Source organism: Microcaecilia unicolor, chromosome 2, assembly GCF_901765095.1.
Source record: "Microcaecilia unicolor chromosome 2, aMicUni1.1, whole genome shotgun sequence".
NCBI lineage: Eukaryota > Metazoa > Chordata > Amphibia > Gymnophiona > Siphonopidae > Microcaecilia > Microcaecilia unicolor.
Genome location: NC_044032.1, coordinates 205164355 through 205189924, shown reverse-complemented (window position 1 = coordinate 205189924; position 25570 = coordinate 205164355). Strand labels below are relative to the sequence as shown.

Here is a 25570-nt window from a genome sequence, read left to right as displayed (position 1 = left end):
CCATAAAAATAAGAAAAATGCAATTTTACCCTTTGCATTGGGTTCTTAGCTGCACAGTTTATCGACTAGCTAAGACTGTCAGGATTTGTACAATCAAATACTGGTATGGATTAGTTTGGGAAAAAAGTTAGATATGACGCCCAGGGAGCAAAGAATGATTTATGGTGTATTTTGGTTGATATACTGCCCTTTGTTCAAACAGCAGAGCAGTTTACAAATTAATTACAAAATATAATACAATTATAGGAAAAGAACACCAAGGCACATAGGACAGTCTAATTAAAGCAGTCTATATTACAGAAGAATGAAAATCACATCTGTGTGTTCTTTCCTTTGCTCCTAAGTGTGTGAAAGAGGAAGAATATGATTGTGTTTTGGATGAGTGCTCTACAGTTCACACGTCAGCTGGAAATAAGACATGGTGCAGTTTTACAAGTGTTCTTTTTGCTTGAACAGTTGATTTTTCCTTACCAAAGTAAGGACAGCAGCACTATGCATGTCCACTGGCAGATGATGGGCTAGGTCAGGGATGCAGGAGTTCAGACTTCATAGAACAATAGAAAAATGTAGGCAGATAAAGACCATATGGTCTATCCAGTCTGCTCATCCATTCCATTTACTCTCCTTATCACTCCCTTAGAGATCCTATGTACTTGTCCCAAGCTCTGTTGAATTCAGATCCTGTTTTCGTTTTCCCCACTCCACTGGGAGGCCGTTCCACGAATGCACCACCCTTTCCATGAAGAAGTAATTTTTCAGATTACTTCTGAGTCTTTCCTCTTTCACCTTCATCCTATGCCCTCTTGTTCCAGAGCTTCTTTTCAATTGAAGGAAATTCGCTGCATAGGTATTTCAAGTCTCTTATCACACCTCCCACCTTTCTGCCATACGCTTTGACGAAGACCACTGGTCATTTTAGTAGCCACCCTCTACACCGACTCCATCCTATTAATATCTTTTTGAAGGTGTGGTCTCCAGAATCGTACACAATATTCTAAATGAGGTCTCACCAGAGTCTTATACAGGGACATCATCACTTCCTTTTTCCTACTGGCCATTCCTCTCCCTATGCACCCAAGCATCCTTCTATCTTTCACTGTTGCTTTTTCTACCTGTTTTGCCACCTTAAGATCATCCCATACGCTCACACCCAAATCCTGATCCCTTTCATGCACAAAAGTTTTTCACCCCCTAAACTGTACTATTCCCTCGAGTACCACAAATATATATTGTGCATATTCATTAGGGATGTCCTGAAAACTTTACTTGTTTGCGGCACTTGAGGAATGAGCTTCTGTATCCCTGGGATAGGTAAAAAGGAATTTCTAGACTATGGAGGCAGCTGTTCTGGCATTTTTGAATTAAATTAATTTGTATCATTCCCTTTAGTTTCTAGTATTTGTAAACAGGACTGGAAAAATCTTGAGTGCCCAAAATTTGTTGCCTGGCACCTAAAAATAAACATGAGATACTGCTAAAGCCTGGACAGACACATGGCTGCTAATGTGGGTCTGAATACTTGCAGCCGCTGCCAGTACTGGCAGAGCCTGGGGAAAGATGTCATGGTCTGCTTCGTCTCTATATCGTGAGGCTGCATAAAAAGAAGCACTGAAGGGAGGGGAGAGTGTCATGAATTTGGAGGGAGGTGGGATGGCTGGATAAATGCCTAGAGAGTGGAAGAGTACTTAAAGGATGGGGAGGAGCAAAATGGCTGCTGCACTTGTTTGCTGAGCAGGATTCTGGTTTGCGACTCTTCTTCTGCTCAAGCATGGGTAAATAGGAGGCTAAGGGTCTTTTTGCTAAGGTGCGCTAACAGATTTAAGGGTTCTTTTACAGAGGCGTGCTAGCGTTTTTAATGCTCTAAAAATAAGCATACACTAAATGCTAGAGACACCCATATATTTCTGTGGGCATGTGCATTTAGCGTGCACTAATCAGTGCATGCTAAAAGCCCTATTGTGCCTTTGCAAAAGACCTCCTTAGTGTATGCTAAATGCCATACAGCCCATTGTGGTGCGTGGTGGGTATGCCCTAGAGTTCGACGGCCCTCTTCCCGATTTTTTAAAAAATTGTATACCTGTGGGCTGCATGGCACTTAACACACACTAATTTGTTACTGTGTGTTAAATCCGTTAGCACACCTTTGTAAAAGGACCCTCTAAGAGTAACACCTCTCCTTTGGGGTACTCCCTGTGGTCCAGGGAGTAGTGGATAATCTTTTGGCCCAGATGATTTGCCCATTGTGGGACAGTTGTAAATTGATTTCTAGTTGATCACTAGCATTGTGCTGAATTTTGGACGGGAGGACTCCACCTTTGTTATTGATGACAAGGATTTCACTGGTCCTGTGACCAGTTGTGTGAGAAGAGGGTCGTTCGTGCTGCTTATAGAACCTTTTAAGATCCCATCAAGGACGTAATCGATCTCCCTTTTGGAGTACTAGAATTTCCAGTTAAAAATTGATTCAAATTTAATGGGTCATAGAAAACATATTTAGATTTCTGAAAATATTTAATACATTTAGCAAGAAATTTCAGTATATAAAGATGTTTTGTTGTTAGAGGGTGAAGTTGTTTCCTGATGTTATATATACTACACAAATGGGGAGTTTTTCTCCAGTTGAAATAACAGGTTTGGTGATGGAGGCAACATTCTTTCTGAGGTTTCCTTCTAAATGCATAAGCTTCATTAGGCTCTAATTTGCCCTTAACATAGCAAAAAATGGAGTACCATGGGACGTACTTGGGCATCCTGCAGTAACATTGAAATCTACATGTACTAACTGCATGCTCAAAAATATTTCCAAATTTTTTGGAGGGGGCTTCATGGGTAGAGCGTGGATGTTGTGCACTAATCAGTTAGCACATCTATATTACTGTGCACTAATTAGTTAGCGAATGGAAAATGCAGGAGCCCTTACTGCCTGTAAAATGGGTGGCCGCGCGCTAATGGCAACAATGCATGATGATAATGCAAAAAAAATAAAATAATAAAAAGCATTTTTATGACTGTGGTAAAAATGGCCTTAACGCGCAAGAAAGACCCACATAAGGGTGTGCTTAAGGCCACTTTTTACCATAGCCTAATAAAAGGACCCCTTAGTTATTTATGCAGGGCACAAGGTCATTTTTATGAACCAACTAAGAAATTTTTTTTAAGAGCAAATGATTCTGATGGAAAAGTTTCTCTGAAACCTAATCTACTTGTGGCTATGTTTGGTTCTAATTAATTTATTTGCAGCATGTGTTTAGCCAGTATAGCTTATGTTTAATTTTCCTATACTGTACTGACCTGAGGAAGGAGGTTTTGGCCTCTGAAAGCTAATTGAAAAATGTATTAGTCCAATAAAGTTTTATCATCTTATTTTCCATTTTTGTATTTTATTTCTATTTGTTAATAATTTGTAAAGTGGTGACTGGTATTTCACAGGTTTTTTTTTTCAAATTTACATCTTCTATCTTTATATTTATATTTATAATTTGCACAGTACTAGAGGACATGCATCACTGTTTCTGTGGTGTTGCACGGTATGCAGAGTGTAGATTCTTGGGGGTTCAGTTTAATTTTTGTCTACATATTTAGGGCCTTGTTTACTAAGGTGCATTAGCGTTTTTTAAAATCATTTATTTATAATTTTTCATTTTACAAGGGTCACTTGCAAACGGTAATACATAGATGACTACATTAATACAATATTAGAGGAAAACAATCTCAACTAGATAAATGGATTATATACAATCTTTTTCTTTCTTAGACCACAAAATAAATAGGGAGAGTGAAACAAGACAAGGAGATCAATTAAACAACAGTAAACAAAGAAAACGTGGTATTAACCTGATTATCCCCAGTTATTATATATCTGAATCATTATTCCACAAACCCAAGACAGTGTATAGTCAATTAATTTCATTGGAAACATACTTATTGTCCAATATTAGTGGAAATAATACACCTGATTTCATTTTTTTCTCTTTTAAAACCAGAAATTTTTTAACAATACAAACACTTGAATCTCTAATCCAATTCCCACTGATTAAGGTAATCCCAGTTTCACAGGCTTCACTCCTTTTGAATTAATATACTAAGAGGAATCATTTCAGAGGAAAAAAACTTTAGGAGTCATACCTGGAACTCTGGGAAAACAACAATCTCAATATTGATCATCTGTAATAATATTCATTTTGTTCAAATTTTTCTGGTCTATTATCATTTTCAAAATCTTAACCGTTTCCTACTCCTGTAGAACTTCATTTACTGTATCAATTTTTCATTCTCAAAGGATTTGATTCGATTATCCATGTGGCTCACTAATAAGATTATATCTGAAGCAAAATTATTTACTACCACCGTTAGGTCCTGGAGCGCCTTCCAGATGATATTCAATGTAATCTCCAAGGGAGCCAAAGACTCCAAGCTGATATCTCTTACGGGATTAGGAGTGGCACCGCCGACACAGGTTCAGCTGTAAACGACTTCCGTTTCAGCATACACTCCTAACTCACTCCTCCACTCCTTTGGACATGGTGGTTAAATGACTCAGGAGCGATGAAGTTGTTTCCAGGTCTAAGAGCATCGACGCTCCTTCGCTGGCGCTAATCAAAGGACTCATCAACCCATTCATCTGTGGGTAGCTCGTCGCGCAGCAGTCCCACAGTTGCACAGGGGACAAAACGCTGGTCATCGGCGGCTGACCCCCCATTGTCCCCTTCCTCTCAGTTAAGGTAACTGCAAATGCAGAGAGGAAATGTCAAGTAAACAAAGACAGAACTTCAGAGGCTAGCTGGGCTGTTGAGCATACGAGCTTCAGGTCACCATCTTTCCACTCTCCCTAGTTTGGGACACTCTTTGTCTGATTTCTCCTCAGAGGCCTGTCTGATATGGGTAACCCTTCAGCATAGCCCTCTGAGTCATTGAAAAACAGAAGCCCCTCCACCACTAAAGGTGGTGTCCCTTCGGAGGGGTGCATTAGCGTTTTTAAGGTGCCTACAGTTAGCGTGCGTTCTAACTGTCTAGGCTCCTATAGGGATATTATAGGCGCGTACATGTTTAACACGTGTTAAAAATGCTAACACTCCTGTAATGTGGCTTAGTAAACAGGGCCCTTATATTTTTAGTTTATGGTTAATTCCATACTTGGTGAGGATTTATCTGTGTTCTTTGTTTGTTAAAAAGACATGGTTTTCTGATGGCAGGATCATCTTTATTAATCTGGCTTGTTTAGTTTTACAATGGGTGTATTGATGTTCTAGTTCTCACTGTAATGTTTAAGATGCTGCCTTATCCTAGGTACACCCTTGTTTGACTCGTGGATTATTACTAAAAATAATTTTTTCATATAGAGGAGGGGGGTGTTAAAAAATGATTGGCCCTGGGTGTCAAATACGCTAGATACGCCACTGCTTACTACTCTCCAACTCTTCTAGCAACCAAACACAACCTATAACCCTTTATTTTTTTATAATTTAGAAGGAAACCTGATAAAGAATGTTGCCTCCATCACCAAACTAAACCAAGCGTCCACGTCAAGATTCCTGGTGGTTGGTTGGTTGGTCTGTGTCCCTGCCCTACTTTGCATAGGGCTTCAGCATGTCACACAGGTGATGCCCTCATGTCTCAAGGGTACAAAAGGCAACTGCCGCTGAGCTAGAGGTCCAGTCTTACGGGAGACTTCCCTCCATACATCCATCAGCAATGTTCCCATGTTACTCAGGCAGTCCTTTTGGGGAGGATAAGGGGGAAGGAAGAAAAATACAGTCCCCCTAAATATAACTAAAGAAGTATGGGGTCCTTTTACTAAGGCGCACTAACAGATTTATTGTGCGCTAAGTGATAGACGCCCTTAGGAATATAATGGCCGTATTAACATTTAGAGCGCTTAGGCCCTGTTTTACTAAGATGTGCTGGCATATCTCTAGTGTTAGCGCACAAATTTTTAGCACGCTCTAAAAACGTTAGCCTGCCTACAGCGCAGCATAGTAAACACGGCCCTAAGTTCATTAGCGCACCTTAATAAAAGGACCCCCATATGTTTAAAAGAAATGAAAGGCACCCAAACTTTAATCCTTCAACCATTGTGTCAAACACAATTGATATTTCCACAAAAGGGAGGAACTTTTCAAGCTCACTATTTTGGGGTGAAGGAGGTGATAGAAGTAAGGAAACAGAAGAGTTCAGCAATTTAGGAAACGTCTAAATTCCTCCCATTGACAAATAAGTAATTTATTTGCTTGCTTTTTTTTTTTTTTGTAATTTTTGTTTCCTCTTATTTTAGTTTTTTTTGCATGTTTTTGTTTTGGCTATTTTTAGGGGGGTGGGGTTGCTATAAACACTGATATAATATTAAAGACCTCAAAATCCAAACTAGGGCACAGTAAACATACGTACTTAAAAAATCACTGTCGCGACGATGAGGGGAGGAGTCAAGATGGCGGCTCGACGCTGAGACTTCGCGGTCGCATAAGCTGAAGCTCTCCTGTTTACTACTAGACTTTACCAATCTTAACAAATGCCGCATACAAAGAGAAAGGGGGTAGTTAAGGGTCTACCACTGCCGGCCCGAACACCTACCCCCGGTCAGCAAACGCTTCTGCGATATGTCTCTAGTACCCCAGTGAATACCGGTGAGAGGGATCTCGTGTTTGGACTAGTCGAAGGAGCGACGTTTCCACTAGGGATCGAGACATCATTATCCCCACCGGAGCTTAACCCACCGCCTTGTCCTGCTATTCTTCAGCCAGGCGTGGAAGGTACGATGGAACTGGAAGTCGGAGACCAGAGGCCTTCAGACAGTGGCGTTTTGCCGCGGGAAGCAGATGATAAGAACAGGGAGTTATTAACTCCCCAGGTGGTGACTCTACAATCTATTTGGTCAGCTATACAACAATTAACGGCTGCGGTGACAAAAACATCCCAGGATACGGCTTTGTTGGTAAAAAAATTTGATTCTTTATCGTTAAACCTTGAAAATGTAAAAGTTGAACTATCTACTCAGAAAGCTACAATCTCCTCTCTTAATGTAGTAATAGACACCTTGGTAAAAGATAAGTTGAAGGTTTCTTTAAAGTTGGAACACCTTGAGAACTATAATAGACGTTTAAACCTACGGATATTGAATTTTCCTGTTACAAGTGGAATTGCTCCGATTGATTTCCTAAAAAAATACCTTCTAGAAGTTCTTGCTTATCCTCAATCTGCCATTCCACCGATTAATAACATTTACTATTTGCCTGAATCCAAACAACCCAAGGTGAATCCAACAGTAAATAATCAGCCTTCTGAATTGAATTTGCAAGACATATCAGCCTTCCTGGAAGAGTCTTTATCAGAAGTGCCTACTCGAAGGACGCTTTTGGTATCATTCGTCTTTGAGCAAGACGCGAAGGCGCTACTTAGACTTTATTTTAAGAATTCAAATAGAACTTTTTGCGGACAAAAAAATCTGGATTTTTCCAGTTGTGATAAGGTCTACACAAGATCGTAGGAAAGCTTTTCTAGTTTATAGAGAGGAGATTAAAACAATGGGCGCTACATTTATGTTATCTTATCCATGCAAATGCTGTATTAAATATCTGGGAAATAAATACATCTTTTTTGAGCCAGACCAGCTTAAAGCATTTATAGATAGCAAGAAATTGACCAGATAGAGTTTGTGGAGTATTAAGTAATAGTATAATAAATAGGGTTTTTTTTGAGCCAGGCCATTTACATTTGTAACAATGCCTTGTTTCTCCTTAAATAGTTTTCTCCTTCCCCCACTCACGATTGTGGTCTAAGAAAGCAATTTATATTTTCTTATTGTTTAAAAATATTTCTTGAGAATGCAAATTAAGTGAAGTTGGGAATATTTTCTTTTGTATATTAGGAATAATGCAATCTCTGTAATTATACCGCTGGGTTACCGATTTATAAGTGTCTATCTTGTAAACTTGAAAAATTTAATAAAGAAATTTAAAAAAAAAAATCACTGTCGCGGTGTACAAACCTTATATTGATTAATCTGTTCCATAACACCAAAAATATATACAACCCATAAAAATGAATTACCTGTTGCAGAGAAGATAAAAGAAGCACAAAATGCCTTAGAAACTGCTACATTAAATGCGGGAAAACCTATGCATTTGCCATGCTGATTTTAAAGACATCACCAGTCTCAAAATGGAATCGAGGTATGGAGAAGATAACGCGCTAAAATAGTGCAACCTGATAGCAGTGGGAGCAGTGAGCGATCATGGGTAGGAGTCTGCAACAGCGGCAGTGAGCCATGGGGATAAAAACAATGCGTGTGTGTATATATATATATATATATATATATATATATATATATATATTAAATGAGATATGATATATTGTTTTGTAAATACAGTGCCAACCAGGACACAAATGTGTACGTGTAAATGAGTAAAGAGAATCGATACAAACAATAAAAAATAAAAGGGAAAGAGGAGCATGGAATGAGGTGAGCCAGCTAAAAATAGTATATTGAGCTAACTGGAAAAAAAAATAAAACATATACACATAAAGAGCACAAAGGATGCACCTGAAAGTTGTATCGCTCTAATAAAGTTGCTTTTGGTTTTTTTTGCATTATATTGGTGGTTGGTTGGTCTACCTCCCTTCCCTTCTTTTCTTGTTGGACTGTTTGCATAAGGAATTGTCCTTCGTCTGTCACTCTTGCAAAGCCCCATATGCCCCACCAGACATTGCATTTCCTGAGCCACAGGGCCAAGCTATGTCTGTTGAACATTTACCTTGTGCCTTATTATTGTATTGACGTGAGACTGAGGTTTTAAAAAAATGAATCACACAAATAGTTTACTTTAAAAAGTGAGACAGTAAGGAAAATAAATTTCATTGCCTTATGACTGGTGCCCCATTTTTCTAAATGTTTTTCATTCTCTTCATAAATGTATGTGTTTTTGTACTTTTATAGGACAGTGGCATGTTGGAGAGAGATGTTTCGCTCCTTGTTCTGTCAGCGGGAATCTTTGTGAAGCCAGAATAGTTTCCATTGAAGCAGATGAAGATGAGGAGCAATTTGCAGTTGTTTCCTTTCTGGGAGCTGAAAAAAGGAGAATACGATTAACAAAACTTTGCCAAGTCAAAGCTACTAAGGACCCATCTAAAAGCGTAATATTTGATGATGAAGACTTAGAAAAGCCCTACTTCCGTGACAGGAGCCCTCTTGGCCCTGCCACTGTCTTTAAGCTGTCGATAGATGGTGACTGTATCCCTTACACAATCAATAGATATTTACGGGACTACCAAAGAGAAGGGGCTCAATTCCTGTACAGACACTTTGATCAAGGAAGAGGTTGTATTCTTGGAGATGATATGGGACTTGGAAAAACAATCCAGGTACTTCTTTATCTTGGTGTATTGTGTTGTTGTTTTGTTTTTTAATAGTGAAAATGTTCTGCATGTTTCGGGATACCATATTTCTGCCTTTCCACAGAAACAATTGCAAACCTGCAGAAGAAAAAAAAATCAACCCCCACCCCCCCCACTGAAATAAAGTCAGCCATTTTATTTATATGTTAGTAAACATCTCACCTGTGCTTACACTCTCTGTACTTCCAGGCTCCCAGGAGGAGATGCTCAGCCTTGCACTCATAACTTCTTTTGCAGCCTGGGGTTTCCTGCACTCACTGTTCGTCTGCTTTCAGGACCCCAGGAAAGGAGATCCCTGGGCCTGTACTCTTTCAGTCCTGTTTCCCATTTTCAGGATTACTTTTCTGTCAACTGGGATTTACCTAATGCAGTGCACGATTTGCTGTTTTTTTCCCCCATTCTTCCTTTTCTTGTAGCACTGAAACAAATCCCTTTATCCAAATTCCATTGGTCCTAAGAACTTGTCATGTATTCTGTCAGTTTTGAAAGAAAATCAGAATTGTATTTATACTTTTTGTTTGGTTTGCAAAAATACTTTTTCAACACCTGACATCCACAGATAACCATTTGTCAGTGTCCAGTCCTGTTAATCTGTTAAGAGTTATTCTGAACTTGCTTTGTGGAAACTGAGTGTGTGAAATCCATTTGTTTAGCTGTCCTCACAGCCCAGGAAGACTTCAAGTTTAGGCGGTATGGAGGAGTGATTTTTGTTGCCCAGTAGGCACATTAGTGTGGCAGATCAATCCCTGTGGCAATTGCAGTGAAATGGTAAGTGTATTCCCAAGACTGCTGAATACATGGTGAATCGTAGTGCCTCCAAATTAATCAAATATGGTTTCCCAGCTAGAATCCGTGTAGACTTAAAGAGCTCATTTAGTGAGTCTAAATATTAGTACGCATCAGCTGCATGTCAGAAGAATGCAGTTAAAGAATCGGGAAACAAAAAGACTTATTTACTAAGCTGCAGTAATGTGATTTAATGCATGTTAAATAAATGTAAACCCCATTATTCTCAGTGTGGTCTATTTATTAACAATGCACTTAACTTGCATTAACATGCATTAAAATGTTAACACAAGGTAGTAAACGAGGGCCAGTGTGTTGAAAAACTCCATCAAAAGTGACAGGCTGACATGGCCTTCCCATATATGTGCAGAGGACTGGACAGTGTCCCATTCCTTCTTTATTGCTGCCAGGGCTAGCTTAACCATCAGGTGAACAGGGCAACAGCTTCTCAGAGACAACAAGGAGCAGCTGTATTCAGTGCAGAACAATAGGTTTTGGCAGCCACACAAATGCAAAGAACCATCTGCTTGTATTTTTGCCCAGAGGGAAGGTGGGAAGTGTTCAAATGGGCCATGTACTGGGATAAATGTAAGTATATATGAAACAGTCTAACAACCTGTTTGTGTAGGATTGTTTTTGGAAGGACGATATTGGTGTAGTCATGATTGTTGAGCCTAATTATCAAAAGTTTGAGGGGGAGGTGCTAGTAGTTCCGAGATGAAGGTTTGCTGTGATCATTACTGTTCTATCCACACAGACTGTTTCACTTCAACAGCAGTTGTGTCCATCCTGTGGTCTGCATGGGTCGCCACAGTCTCTGGCCTCCCAGCATACTGGTGGGAGGTGTAGCATTTCTGTTGCAGCAGACCAGCACTGAGAGTTGCAGGTGGATGATATATTTTCTTCCTCTTTTGGGGGTTTCGAGATGTGCTGGCTTAGCTTTGAAATAGCAAATAACATGCAGTGGTACTTTTTTTTTTTTTTAAATACACTTGTTCATAGCTTTTTTTTGTATGTAGTTTATATGCTTTGATATGAACCATCCTCAGCTTATAGTGCAAATCGTACCTTTGATTTTTAGCAAAAAAGCTGAGATGGAACAGGCAGAAAAAGCTTCTGTTAAAACACAAAGGCTGAATGATCATGCTTTAAAACATTTTATTTGTTTTAAACAGTGTATCTAATATAATAATACGCACCTCCAACGTTCTGAAGCTGACTCCGTGGCAGTAAAGCCGTGTAGTGTTCGTAGCGTTCGTAATCGCCCAGGGAAAGAAACACGACGTCAGAAGGAGAAGGGACCAACCACAGGCCTCACACTTGCTCGCAGTGCCCCGCCCTCAGATGGAAGGGAAGACTGCATATAATATTCACCCACTGGAAGTTCGTTCCCTCCCTCTGAGTTCCAGCGTCCCCTCTCCTTCTCTCCCAGTTCCAGGATCATCGTCCCTCCCTCCCAGTTCCAGGCCCCCTCCCTCCGAATTTTAAAAGTCACCCTGACTTACCTCGTGCGGTAAAAAGCATGCAGACTCGGCACTTCAGTTTTCCCTTCTCTGTCTCTCAGCTCTGGTCCCGCTCTTGCGGAAACAGGAAATGAGGGCGGCACCAGAGCTGAGCGACAAAGAAGGGAAAACTGAAGTAAGTGCCGAGCCTGCACGCTTTTTACCGCTGCTGCCCCGGCTGCCTTAACCTCGACGAGGTAAGTCAGGATGACTTTTAAATTTCGGAGGGAGGGGGCCTGGAACTGGAAGGGAGGGAGGGAGGAACGACGACCCTGGAACTGGGAAGAAGGGAGGGGGGACACTGGAATTGGGAAGAAGGGAGGGGGGACCATAGAACTGGGAGGGAGGCAGGGGGGACACTGGAACTTCCTTTAAAAACATTAATGGCAGAAGGGTATTACCTTGATAGCGCCCGTTTCATTTCAATGAGAAACGGGTTCGGAGGGAGGGACAACGACCCTGGAACTTGGAAGAAGGGGGGGGGGGGACCCTGGAACTGGGAAGAAGGGGGGGGGGGGGGACCCTGGAACTGGGAGGGAGGTAGGGGGGACCCTGGAATTGGGAGGGGGGACGCTGGAACTTACCGTAAAAACATTAATGGCAGAAGGTGATTACCTTGCTAGCGTCCGTTTCATTTTAATGAGAAACGGGCTTTTTTTTTTACTAGTAAGAACATAAGAGTAGCCATATTGGGTCAGATCAATGGTCCATCTAGCCCAGTATCCTGTTTTCCAAACAGTGGCCAAGCCAGGTCACAAGTACCTGGCAGAAACACAATTAGCAGCAGTATTCCATGCTACCAATCCCAGGACAAGCAGTTGCTTCCCCATGTCTGTCTCAGTAGCAGACTATGGACTTTTCCTCCAGGAATTTGTCCAAACCTTTTTTAATCCCAGATACACAAACGACTCTTGTCACATCTGGCAAAGAGTTCCAGAGCTTAACTATTTGTTGAGTGAAAAAAATATTTCCAAGTATTTCCATATAAATTCCTCGAGTGTCCCCTAGTCTTTGTACTTTTGGAACAAGTAAAAAATCTATTTACTTCTACTCATTTTTAAATGTAAAAAGTTGTGCGTTGGCCTTAGGGTCTATCATTTTTAAGGGTCCCATGGAAATGTTTGATCCGTCATCAGGGAAACTGTTTGTTTTTCTTGATGTGACCCATTTAGAAAACTTTTTTTACACAAAGAGAAGGAAAAACAGTAATTGGATATAAGGTATGGGGGATGAACTCTAGCCTATGCTGTTTCTTGAAGAATTGGGCATTCTGGATTATCTTTTCCACAGTCAGACTACACAACAGTTATGATAGGAAAACTGTATCTGAGACTAGTTATTATATTTCTTCTACTGGTACTTATCCCCAAGTGATCTTGAGAACTCTGTCTTAAATTGGAGTCATCTGGTAGACCCAACAGTTGTTAAAATCTCCTGGTGGCAGAGCCATCCACTCTTGCATTTGAATAGTGGAACTCTGTGTACTATGCACATATGAAGAAGCAACAGCTAAATGACTCTTGTTTAGTTTTATTTATTTATAGATTTCTTTGGGTTTTTAAAATTATTTTGTATTATGTATTTGGATTTTGCTCACACCTTTTTCAGTAGTAGCTCAAGGTGAGTTACATTCAGTACACTGGATGTTCTTCTGTCCCAGGGTCGGTTCACAGTCTAAGTTTGTACCTGTTTCAATGGAGGGTTAAGTGATTTGCCCAAGATCACAAGGAGCAGCAGTGGGCCACCTCTGGATTTCAAGACCAGTGCTCTAACCACTAAGCTACTCCTCCATTCCACTGTATGTAATGTATGTATGCATAATAGATCAGGTTTTCTAGTATGTTGTATCCTAATCTACTGTGATTTTCTTCATGTGGAGGCATTCCATTGTTTTCTTACATTTAGTTATTTTCATAGGGCTCCTCTTACAAAGCGGTGCAATCGATTTGCAAAGAAGACCATTCAATTCCCCTGGGCTTTTTTTGCATTCAGCGCATGCTAATTGGTAGCACCGCTTTGTAAAGGGAGTCCATAGTTTTTGGGGTTTTTTAACTTTTGTGTTGCACTGTTCAATAAAATATTAATAAACCTTTCTTGAGTTTTGTGTTTCCAGTTTATATTTTCTTTATTTTCTACTTTAACTCATTGTGATACATGGGCCGGCTACAGAAGAGACAAACAAGTTTCTTTCCAGATGCTGCATGTCGAAGAGGAGATGTTAGATTAACCACACTAGGAGGCCTAGGCGCTGAGAGACATTTTGAGTTAATGTTTCTGTCAGTGTTATTGCTCTTGCTTTAGATATTTCTGTAATGTAATGAAACGTTTGGTGTCCTTAAACCTTAATAAAAATATTTTTGAAAAGAAAAATTAATTATGTCTGATTTTGGAATTTTATTTTTGCCCAAATTTGAGTCTGATGTCAAGATAAAATTGTTTAAAATCAATTCTCCGAGGACAAGCAGGCTGCTTGTTCTCACTGATGGGTGACGTCCACGGAACCCCTCCAATCGGAATCTTCACTAGCAAAGACGTTTGCTAGCCCTTGCGCGCCCATGCGCACCGCGCATGCGCGACCGTCTTTCCGCCCGAACCGACTCATGTTCGTCAGTCTTCTTTTGTCCGTGCTCGGGACGGTCGTGTTTTGCCGCCGTTTCGTGCCCCTCAGAAGACCTCGCGCGTCTTTCGCGTTTTCTACTTTTTTCTGCTTGTTTGTTTAAAAAAAAAATAAGAGGTTCCCCTTTTTTCCCGTATTTCTAGTTTTTCCCAGCGTAAGTGTCCTTTCGCTTTCGGGAGCGGCCTTGTTGGCTGCCCGTACGGGTTTCCCCCCTTTTTTTTTCGGTGCATATTGTCATAATCGCGAATTGTGATTTTGCCGGCGCGATTTTTCCGCCCATGTCATCGAAGCCTTCCAGCGGCTTCAAGAAGTGCACCCAGTGCGCCCGGATAATCTCGCTCACTGATAGGCACGCTTCGTGTCTTCAGTGTCTGGGGGCTGGGCACCGCCTGCAGGCCTGTAGTCTTTGTGCTCTTTTGCAGAAGAGGACTCGGGTAGCGAGATTAGCCCAGTGGAACGTTCTGTTCTCCGGCGCTTCGATGGCAACAGCATCTCGAGATTCGTCGAGTGCATCGGCGTCGGCAGCACCGAAGTTTTCGGGGAGTGCATCGGCGTCGACGGCATCGAGGCGTATTCCTCCTGCATCAACGGTACCGAGACTTCGGAAGAGTGCATCGGCGTCGGTGCTGATGTCGTCGGACGGTGGTGCTTCGTCTGGAGTGCAGGTGAGGGCTGTCCATTCTCCTGCTGGTGGCGGTGAGCCTTTGGGTGGGTCTCCTGCCCTGAGGGCTCCTGCGATACAGCCCCCCGGGATCGACCATCTTCGGACCCGGCCCCGAGGAAGCGATGTCTGGATTCAACGTCCTCCTCGGTACCGGGGAGCTCCGGTGATATGCTTCGCTCGAAGAAGTCGAAGAAGCATCGTCACTGGTCACCTTCCTGACTTGGTACCGGGAGCTCTCGGTCGCCGAGGGAGTCGGCACCCAGCAGGCATCGGCACCGGGAGGACTGCTCACCCTCCATCCAGGAGGTGTCGGTGCGCTCTACCCCGGACAGCCCGGTACCGCCTCTGCGCCCGGAACAGATTCTGACCTCAACGCCTGCACCGGCTTCTCAGTCTTTCTCCACAGCCGCTCTGCACGAGAGTCTCTGGGCCGTTCTTCCAGGCTTCTTGGAAGAGCTGTTATGCCCTTCTCCTCCGGTACCGGGGGGTGCCTGCGCCACCCGTGCTGTCGAGTGAGGCGACGGCTGGCCCTTTGCCCGGGGTGAGGTCGGGCTTCGGCTACCTCCCAGGTGGACTCCCCGATGATGTCGGGGGAGGGAGCTTCGCCGCTGCCGGCCAGGGAGTCCACCTCTCGACGCTCCCACTGTGGCCGTGTTTCCACAGAGTCGGAACGGGCGTGGCTTCAGACACAGGTTCGTGAGCTTATGTCTGATACCGATGGTGAGGCCTCGTGGGACGCGGAGGAGGACATCAGATATTTCTCTGACGAGGAGTCTGATGGCCTTCCTTCTGATCCCACTCCCTCCCCTGAAAGACAGCTTTCTCCTCCCGAGAGTCTGTCTTTCTCGGCCTTTGTCCGGGAGATGTCTACGGCCATCCCCTTCCCGGTGGTCTTGGAGGATGAGCCAAGGACTGAGATGTTTGAGCTCTTGGACTATCCTTCTCCACCTAAGGAAGCGTCCACAGTACCCATGCATCATGTCCTAAAAAAGACATTGCTGGCGAACTGGACCAAGCCACTAACTAATCCCCACATTCCCAAGAAGATTGAATCCCAGTATCGGATCCATGGGGACTCAGAGCTGATGCGCACTCAGTTGCCTCACGACTCTGGTGTGGTGGATCTGGCCCTGAAGAAGGCTAAGAGTTCTAGGGAGCATGCTTCGGCGCCCCCGGGCAAAGACCCCAGAACCTTAGACTCCTTTGGGAGGAAGGCCTATCATTCTTCCATGCTTGTGGCCAAGATTCAATTATACCAGCTCTACACAAGCATCCATATGCGGAACAATGTGCGGCAGCTTGCGGACTTGGTGGACAAGCTCCCTTCTGAGCAAGTCAAGCCGTTTCAGGAGGTGGGCAGGCAGCTGAAGGCATGCAGGAAATTCCTGGCCAGAGGGGTATATGATACCTTGGATGTTGCGTCCATGGCCGCTGCTCAAGGTGTGGTGATGCGCAGACTGTCATGGCTGCATGCCTCTGACCTGGAGAATAGGATCCAGCAGCGGATTGCGGACTCCCCTTGCCGAGCGGATAACATTTTTGGGGAAAAGGTCGAACAGGTGGTAGAACAGCTCCACCAGCGGGATAACGCTTTCGACAAATTCTCCCGCCAGCAGCCTTCAGCATCTACCTCATCAGGTAGACGTTTTTATGGGGGAAGGAGGGCTGTTCCCTACTCTTCTGGTAAGCGTAGGTACAATCCTCCCTCTTGACAGCCTGCTGCCCAGGCTAAGCCCCAGCGCGCTCGCTCTCAGCAGCGTGCGCCTCAGCAAGGCCCCACAGCTCCCCAGCAAAAGCAGGGGGCAAGCTTTTGACTGGCTCCAGCAGAGCATAGCTGATATCAAAGTGTCCGTGCCGGACGATCTGCCGTTCGGGGGGAGGTTGAAAGTTTTTCACCAAAGGTGGCCTCTTATAACCTCCGACCGTTGGGTTCTTCAAATAGTCCAGCAAGGATACGCCCTCAATTTGGCCTCCATGCCTCCAAATTGCCCACCGGGAGCTCACTCTTTCAGTTTCCAGCACAAGCAGGTACTTGCAGAGGAACTCTCCGCCCTTCTCAGCGCCAATGAGGTCGAGCCCATGCCACCGGGGCAAGAGGGGCTGGGATTCTATTCCAGGTACTTCCTTGTGGAAAAGAAAACAGGGGGGATGCGTCCCATCCTAGACCTAAGGGCCCTGAACAAATATCTGGTCAAGGAAAAGTTCAGGATGCTTTCCATGGGCACCCTTCTTCCCATGATTCAGGAAAAAGATTGGCTATGCTCTCTGGACTTGAAGGACGCCTACATGCATATTCCGATACTGCCAGCTCACAGACAGTATCTCCGATTCCGTCTGGGAACATGTCACTTCCAGTACTGCGTGCTACCCTTTGGGCTTGCCTCCGCGCCCAGGGTGTTCACGAAGTGCCTGGTTGTGGTAGCAGCAGCGCTCCGCAGGCTTGGAGTGCACGTGTTCCCTTATCTCGACGATTGGCTGGTGAAGAACACATCCGCGGCAGGAGCTCTACAGTCCATGCAGATTACTATTTGATTCCTGGAGCTACTGGGGTTTGTGATAAATTATCCAAAGTCCCATCTTCTCCCAGTACAGAGACTCAAATTCATAGGAGCTCTGCTGGATTCTCGGACGGCTCGTGCCTATCTTCTGGAGACAAGGGCCAACAACCTGTTGTCCCTTGTTTCCCGGGTGCGAGCGTCCCAGCAGATCACAGCTCGGCAGATGTTGAGATTGCTTGGCCACATGGCCTCCACAGTTCATGTGACTCCCATGGCTCGTCTTTGCATGCGATCTGCTCAATGGACCCTAGCTTCCCAGTGGTTTCAGGCTGCTGGGGATCTAGAGGACGTGATCCACCTGTCCACGAGTTTTCTCGAATCCCTGCACTTGTGGACGATTTGGTCCAATTTGACTCTGGGACGCCCTTTCCAAATTCCTCAGCTGCAAAAAGTGCTGACTATGGATGCGTCTCTCCTACTACTACTACTACTTAACATTTCTAAAGCGCTACTAGGGTTACGCAGCGCTGTACAATTTAACATGGAAGGACAGTCTCCTGGGGTGGGGAGCTCATGTCGATGGGCTTCACACCCAGGGAAGCTGGTCCCTCCAGGAAAAAGGTCTACAGATCAATCTCCTGAAGTTACGAGCGGTCTGGAACGCTCTGAAGGCTTTCAGAGATCGACTGACCCACCAAATTATCCAAATTCAGACAGACAACCAGGTTGCCATGTATTACATCAACAAGCAGGGGGGCACCGGATCTCGCCCCTTGTGTCAGGAAGCCGTCAGTATGTGGCTGTGGGCTCGCCGTTACCGCATGTTTCTCCAAGCCACATATCTGGCAGGCGTAAACAACAGTCTGGCCGACAGGTTGAGCAGGATTATGCCAACCTCACGAGTGGTCGCTCAACTCCAGAGTAGTGCGCCGGATCTTCCAAGTGTGGGGCATCCCCTTGGTAGATCTTTTCGCATCTCGAGCCAACCACAAGGTCCCTTAGTTCTGTTCCAGACTTCAGGCCCACGGCCGACTGGCATCGGATGCCTTCCTCCTGAATTGGGGGGAAGGCCTGCTGTATGCTTATCCTCCCATACCTCTGGTGGGGAAGACTTTGTTGAAACTCAAGCAAGACCGAGGCACCCTACAAAATTTTGTCTTAGTAAGCTTTTAAAAATTATCTGTAGAATGCCTAAACAGCGAATGCTACATACCTGTAGAAGGTATTCTCCGAGGACAGCAGGCTGATTGTTCTCACTGATGGGTGACGTCCACGGAACCCCCTCCAATCGGAATCTTTTTTTTTTTTTTGAAAATATCTTTATTATTAGAAGAAAAGACATGTAACATTTGAACATCACATTTCGGCTCAATGAAGCCAACTATTTCCAATATTTCCAATATCTAGCAGCCGATAATAACCTATAAATACAATGAATACATTGACCTACATGTGTCAGTTAACAAACCTTGTTGTATAACCTTAACATAGTACAACTATCAAAATGAGGCCATTTAAACATAAATATATCTCCTCTGCCCTTCCCTCTAACTTTTTAGTTTATACCCGTCTAACCCCCACCCCCCTCCCCGCTCCTGGAGATTCCTTCTTGCAGAATACAGTACCTCAAACAGCTTCCATAAAGAACCATATGCCTGACCTCTTCCCTCCAGTGGACTTACTGCGTTCCGTTTCCCATCTAGCCATCTGCAGCATTCTAGTCCACCACTGGTTGATAGCCGGCGGGTCTTCCAAAATCCAGTGTGCTAATACCGTTTTTCGTGCCAGCATCAGCGCTACACATACAAACCGGACCTGAGATGGCTGCAACCCCTGTTCTCGCAACTGAGACTCATCCCCCAACAGCAAAATCCGGTAGGACCACTCTACAGCCTGTGCCAACAAATGCTCCAACACTTGCAGCACCCCTTTCCAGAATACATACAACTCAGTCAATCGGAATCTTCACTAGCAAAGACGTTTGCTAGCCCTCGCGCGCTCATGCGCGACCGCCTTCCCGCCCGAACCGGCTCGTGTTCGTCAGTCCCGTATGTAGCAAGACAAAGACAAGGGAAGACAAGACAAGTCATACATTTATACGTGTGGTCACGGGGTCAAAGTGGAGACTGGAAGGGATTTGAATGGGTTTAGTCCATCTCCCAGTGTTTAAGAGAATGTTGAATATTTATGATTGAGTTGTATATGTTGTTAGGATTTATTATATTTAACCACAATTTTGAAAAATGTTCATGGAGAAAATTAGCGGACGCTAATTGTGTAGGTGCCCATAGGAATATTGTGGGCGCCTACACAGCGAGCACTAATGGTTAGCGCGTTAAAACTCTTAACGCGTCTCTAGCGCAGCTTAGTAAACAGGGCCCCTAGTTTTATTTTAATTTAACTAAACTTTGCTATTCAATCTTGTGTAAATTCCGGTATCGGATTTAGGGTCCTCTTTTAGAAGCTGCGCTAGTGATTTCCTGTGCGGCAAATGAGAGGAAGCCCATTCAATTCCTTTGCTAGTGCCAGCAGATTTGGATTTTTAGCATGCAACTGCCTGGGGGTAACCTGTATGGAGCAGCAGTTACAGCTCTAAACAGCAGTGGTATGATTTCATTGAAGGGGGGGGGGGGAGCAACACTTATTTTGGGACAAATATGAGAGGAAGATTGAGAAGTCATGTAGAATATGTGGGTATGGGGGAGTTGAAAATGGGTTGCATATGGAAAGTTTTATGTATATCTACCAAAAGAGGATGCCTTTCTGCTGGGCAAACTGGACGAACCATTATTTACTATGTTGTTATGAATGTATGAAAAGATCATTTCTTTTGGTTTTCTAAAATTAGTACATTATGTATTTCTCTTGTAGGTCATTGCATTTATGTCTGCAGTGCTGTGCAAAAAAGGGACACGAGAGGATATTGAGAACAATATGCCAGAGTTTTTACTAAGGTCGATCAACAGGCAATCTGTTGCATCCAGAAAGGTATTCTTATAAAAAGTCAACTTTGTGTATGTGAAACATGGAAATACTGTGTACAGCTGGTATGCTTACATACTGTAAAGAGAGGAGCACAAAAGTCTTGGCAGGTGTGTGCATTAGGTCAGTCCTTAAAAATTTATAAAGATGTTTGAACATAAAAAAATGTAACATCTCAAAATAGAGCAAATGGCAACAATAGCATACAGAAGTCAAAGTAATACACCTAGCAGCTCTAGTGACAGACAGTAGTCCTTAAATAATAATCCTACTTACCTATTGCTTTATCAGCGTTGCTCTTGCAGTTCCCTTTGATTCAACAGTATTCTTGCACAGTTTAAAATTAAGGCCCAGGTTAACTTTCCAATTGTTGATTGTCATCTTCAGAATCAGACACGGTAAGAAAGAATCATTAGATGGAGCTCTGCCTTTAGCACTAAGATTTCCAAACTTCAGTCTTAAGAAAGAGAATCATGTCATATTTTGTAGGATGGGTAAGTTCTGTTCCAGACTTTGCAGCAAAATAACTGTACATTCAGACAATAATAGATCATGCGAGAGAGAATACCTATATCCTTTTTACAAGATTAGCAGATATTTTCAGTTTCTGTCTTTTATATTTAGGTGATTTAAACTGGTGTTCATAGGGCTCAGTGGATTAGAAAAATTAAAGATTGTTTTATGGAAGCTAATAGAGACATTCTAGGCCCTTTGGACCAGAATTGTTCCCATAATTTATGTTAAATAATCACCTAATTCCTTTATCCCAATTTTTTTTCTGCATCCAAAGGTCTTGTATGCATTTTCAGTCTGAGGGATTTTACAAAAAGAAAGAAAAGAAAAAATTTGGTTATTATTTGGCAAGAGAAGTTATCTTTTAAAGCAGCATCTTGTAACAGCCACTCATCACCAGTATCGCACACTTTTAATGGCATGTTGAATCCCTTCATAAAAGCAGTTAATAAATCCCAATAAAATAAATAAATTAGAACCAAGCACAATATTGGAATTGTGGGAATCCAAATTCTTGTTGTAGCATCTGGAACGTTTTAAAATTACTAGTCTCTATCACTTGGCTAAAAGACCATATATAATTAGTTTACCAAACTTTCCAACTTACTGATCTCTTATCAATTTAATACTTCAAGGTGAAAAGCCCAGAGAGAAGCTGCAATCACCAGCCAGAGTTTGAATGTCAGGGTAATACATATTCCACGGAGAAGGTTTAGTGGAATGGGTGCCATCAGTGATTTTAGAAAACTGCTCCCAGGGCCATGTGTGTGTGTGTTGGGGGAGGGGGGGGGGGAGGGGATTGTGCATTGGTTTACCCACGTGCAGCTTTATAAATTTGTTGCTCCTTCTCGATCTGGACAGACTTTACGTGAGGTCATTCACCTGATTTACAAGAGGCTCTGTTGGGCAGAGCTTTTCGTAGTATGGGCATTCTCCACGTCTTGACGTGGACGGTGAATTCTCTCCACTTCTTGTATAATAATTTGCACCTCCAACATTCTACGTCTGGATGCCTGAGTTTATAACATCCATTCCCATCATTGCCCCGCCCTCGCGTCAAAACGTAATAACGTCAGAGGGCGGAACAATGAGGGGGAAGGGAACGCTGGAGGCGAGATGATGTCAGGAGGAGAGAATCGCTGGACATCGAGTGGAGGGAGGGAGGAAGGGCGGAGGCAGGGCAGAGGAGAATGATGGAACATGGATGGGATGGGAGGACAGTCATAGGCGCCCCGTATAAGAGGCTTGGGGAGGCTAAGCCTTCCCAGCCCAACCATGACCTTCCCCTAGTTGCTGCCCCCCCCCCCCCCGAAATGCAGGGCTGCCTGGCGCAGCAGTGCTGCAGCCAGGCAGCTCTCGGACGGTCCCTCCGCTCCTTCCCCCCTTGCACATGTTTAACCCTTTCACTTCAGGCACAGCGACGGCAGTGAAGAGGACAATACAGCGGGCTCGCCTCCAGCTTCTCCCTTCCCTCACACTGTGTCCTGCCTTCTGCGATGATGCATTTCCTGTTTCTGCAAGGGCGGGGACACGTGAGGGAAGGGAGAAGCTATGTTGTCCTCTTCACTGCCGTCGCTGCACCTGAAAGTAAAAGGGTTAAACGTGGGGGGGGGGGGGCAGGAATGGAGAGGAGGGCTGTCAGGGAGCTGAGGGAGGGCAGGGAGAATCGCTGGACATGGATGGGAGGGGCAGGGTGAGAGAAGAGATGGCTGGAATTGGAGAGGAGGGCAGGGGGAGAAGAGATCACTGGACAGGAGAGGAGAGGAGGGCAGGGGGAGAGAACAGATTGCTGGACAGGAGGGGGGCAGGGGAGAGAGAAGAATTGCTGGACATGGATGGATGGAGGGGAAGGCAGGGGAGAGAGGAGAATTGCTGGACATGGATGGTGGAGGGGGCAGGGGAGAGAGAGGAGAATTGCTGGACATGGATGGCTGGAGGGGGCATGGGAGAGAGGACAATTGCTGGACATCTTCCTGTATATGCAAAGCAGTAACCTGGTTCTTGCTTCATATCTCTGCTTTGTACAATTGCTGGGATCCATCTACAGCCAATGACTGTGCATTTGGTTAAGCTGTGCTGGCCAACTTGTCTTTGGAACATTAGCAACTTTCACATTTTTCTCTGACTGGGTGCTCCAAAAGATTGGACAGTGAATAAAGAAATGAACAGCCCTGATCCTGATAGTGACCCACTTGGACACCTTCCTCAGTATTGCTTGTTGACATAAAAAGCATTGTTTCTCACCTGTAACATGTGTTTTGGGCACACAGTACCTCCCACCTCCCTGAGAGTTGCATTCCTTCTTCAGCCGTCAAACTAACTGATAGACTGAGGAGATTGCAGCATGCAGAAAGAGCTGCTCATGTTCAGAACTTTACGCTAGTTCTGAGCTTAGCTTTGGGAGACCTGTTCCATTCCAGTGCCATTGGATGACATTAAGCACTTTTGTGTGCCTGACTCTGTCCTACTTATGTGCCTGATCAGTCCTTTTACATCTGTGATAGAAGTGAGAGCCAATACTGAATTAGAAGGCAGTAAGTAAAACTCTTCACTTACAGAGTGTTCTGTCCCCTATTCGTTTAAGTGTTCTGTGTTTGTTTCTAGCCTATGCACTGCTCCAGAATTAGTCCAGCAAGAGCCTAGCCCCTAGTACAAAACCTTGACTGAGCTGCTGACCAATGTGCCCTCTGGAAAGTGCAGCAAACCTACAGTGAGAATTCATAACGCAAACCTGGCCAAGGACAGACCTGGGAGAAGAGTAGTGGGAGCCTGTTCACCCATGCTTAAGAATTTAAGCCTTGCCATACTGGGACAGACCAAAGATCCACCAAGCCCAGTATCCATTCTAACAGTGGCCAATCCAGGATACAAGTACAAAGAGTAAACAGAGTTTATGCTGTTTATCCTAGAAAAAAATAGTAGATTTTCCCAAGTTCATCTTGGCTTATGGACTTTTCTTTTAGGAAATTATCCAAACCTTTTTTTTAAACTGTTTTAATTACTTTAACCACATTCTATATTCCAGAGTTTAATTACATGTTGAGGGCTAGATTCTATTTATGACGCCTAAACAATCGGGAATTGTATCTAACTTTAGGCGCAGCCATTTGCACCAACTGAACCGTGGTGCAAATCCTCATTCCTAAATTTGGTGTGTATCTCCCTTATTCTGTAACTAGGCATGTAAATTTTAGGAATGCCCCCGATCTGCCCATGTTCCTCCAATTTTTTCACCCCCTTTTTGGACTCGTGCATAAAATTTAGACATGGATCCAGTTCTTAAATTTACACGTGTAATTCCTAATTAAATCTAGTTAGCACTAATTACTTGTTAGGATGGCAATTATCAGCACTACCTAGCTTGTTATTCAGTTAAGTTGTGCTCGCACCCAAATTTGCACACACAACTCAAATCACCATATAGAATCAGGGGTGCGTGAAGAAATGTTTTCTCTGATTTTTGTTCTTGATTTGCTATTAGTAGCTTCAGTGTCTTTTCATATCTCCCTCCTCTCAGCTTCTGTCTTCAAGCTGAAGATCCTTAGCCTCTTCTTAAACCTTTCCTCATAGAGAAGTCGCCCCATCCACTTATCATTTATTGTTGCCCTTCTCTGTACCTTTTCTGATTCTGCTATATCTTTTTTTTTTTTTTCTCAGATGCAGCGACAAAAATCGCACACAATATTTGAGGTGCTGTCCGCACTATAGAGCAGTACAAAGGCATTATAATAATCTCAATTTTGTTCTCCATTCCTAACATTCTGTTTGCTTTCTAGCTGCAACTGCACATGAACAGAAGTTTCAACATCTCATCAACGATGACACCTAGATCCTTTTCCTGTCAGTGACCTCCTAATGTGGGAACTTTGCATCATGTAGCGTAGTTTGGGTTCCTCTTTCCTACGTGCATCACTTTGCATTTGTTCACATTAAATGTCATCTGCCATTTGGATGCCCAGTCTCCCAATTTTCACAGTCCCCTTTTTGTTTAACAACTTTGAATAACTGTGTATAACTAGTTTATTCTCTAGATCATTTATAAATATGCTAAAAAGCAGCGGTCCTAGCACAGACCCCTGCAGAACCCCACTATCTATCCTTCTCCATTGAGAATACTGACCATTTAAACCCTACTCTGTTCTTGTCTCTTAACCAGCTCTTAATCCACAATAGGACACTGACTTAATTTCTTCAGGAGTGTTTTATGAGGGTGCTTTGTCAAATGCCTTTTTTGAAAATCCAGATACACAATATTGACCAGCTCACCTTTATCCACATGTTTGTTCACCCCTTCAAGGAAATGTAGCAGATCTAGTGAGGCAAGATTCCTTTGACTAAATCCATGTTGGCTTTGTCTCATTAAGCCATGCCTATGTATATTTTTTATAATAATCTCTACCTTTTTGCCTGGCACCGATGTTGTTTATAGTATGTGGTTTGAAATTGTGAGCTTTTTTTCAAGCTTCTGGTTCTGGATTATAAATGTTCTAGAGAGATACATCCTAATTTTATTTATAAACTACAATATCTGCCTTATTTTACACTTCCAAATGTGAAGTACAATAAAACTGTCATTAAGAACAAGTACATCCAAATGCATCAGCTACAAATACATTAGATA

At 43.5% G+C, this 25570-nt stretch overlaps 1 protein-coding gene and 1 long non-coding RNA gene across 2 annotated transcripts in view; one reads left to right on the top strand and one right to left on the bottom strand.

Moving 5' to 3' along the window:
• ERCC6L2 (ERCC excision repair 6 like 2) overlaps positions 1–25570 on the top strand; it is a 171269-nt gene that overhangs the window by 5244 nt on the left and 140455 nt on the right. The window contains 2 exon segments of the mRNA XM_030193646.1: positions 8930–9354; positions 20326–20442. Of these exon segments, the coding sequence (XP_030049506.1) occupies positions 8930–9354; positions 20326–20442 (542 nt within the window).
• LOC115463277 lies at positions 1192–25278 on the bottom strand. Its single transcript, XR_003941018.1, has 3 exons — positions 25128–25278; positions 13060–13064; positions 1192–1201 (listed from the first exon to the last, which is right to left on the bottom strand). It is a non-coding gene; the product is annotated as an uncharacterized LOC115463277 (long non-coding RNA).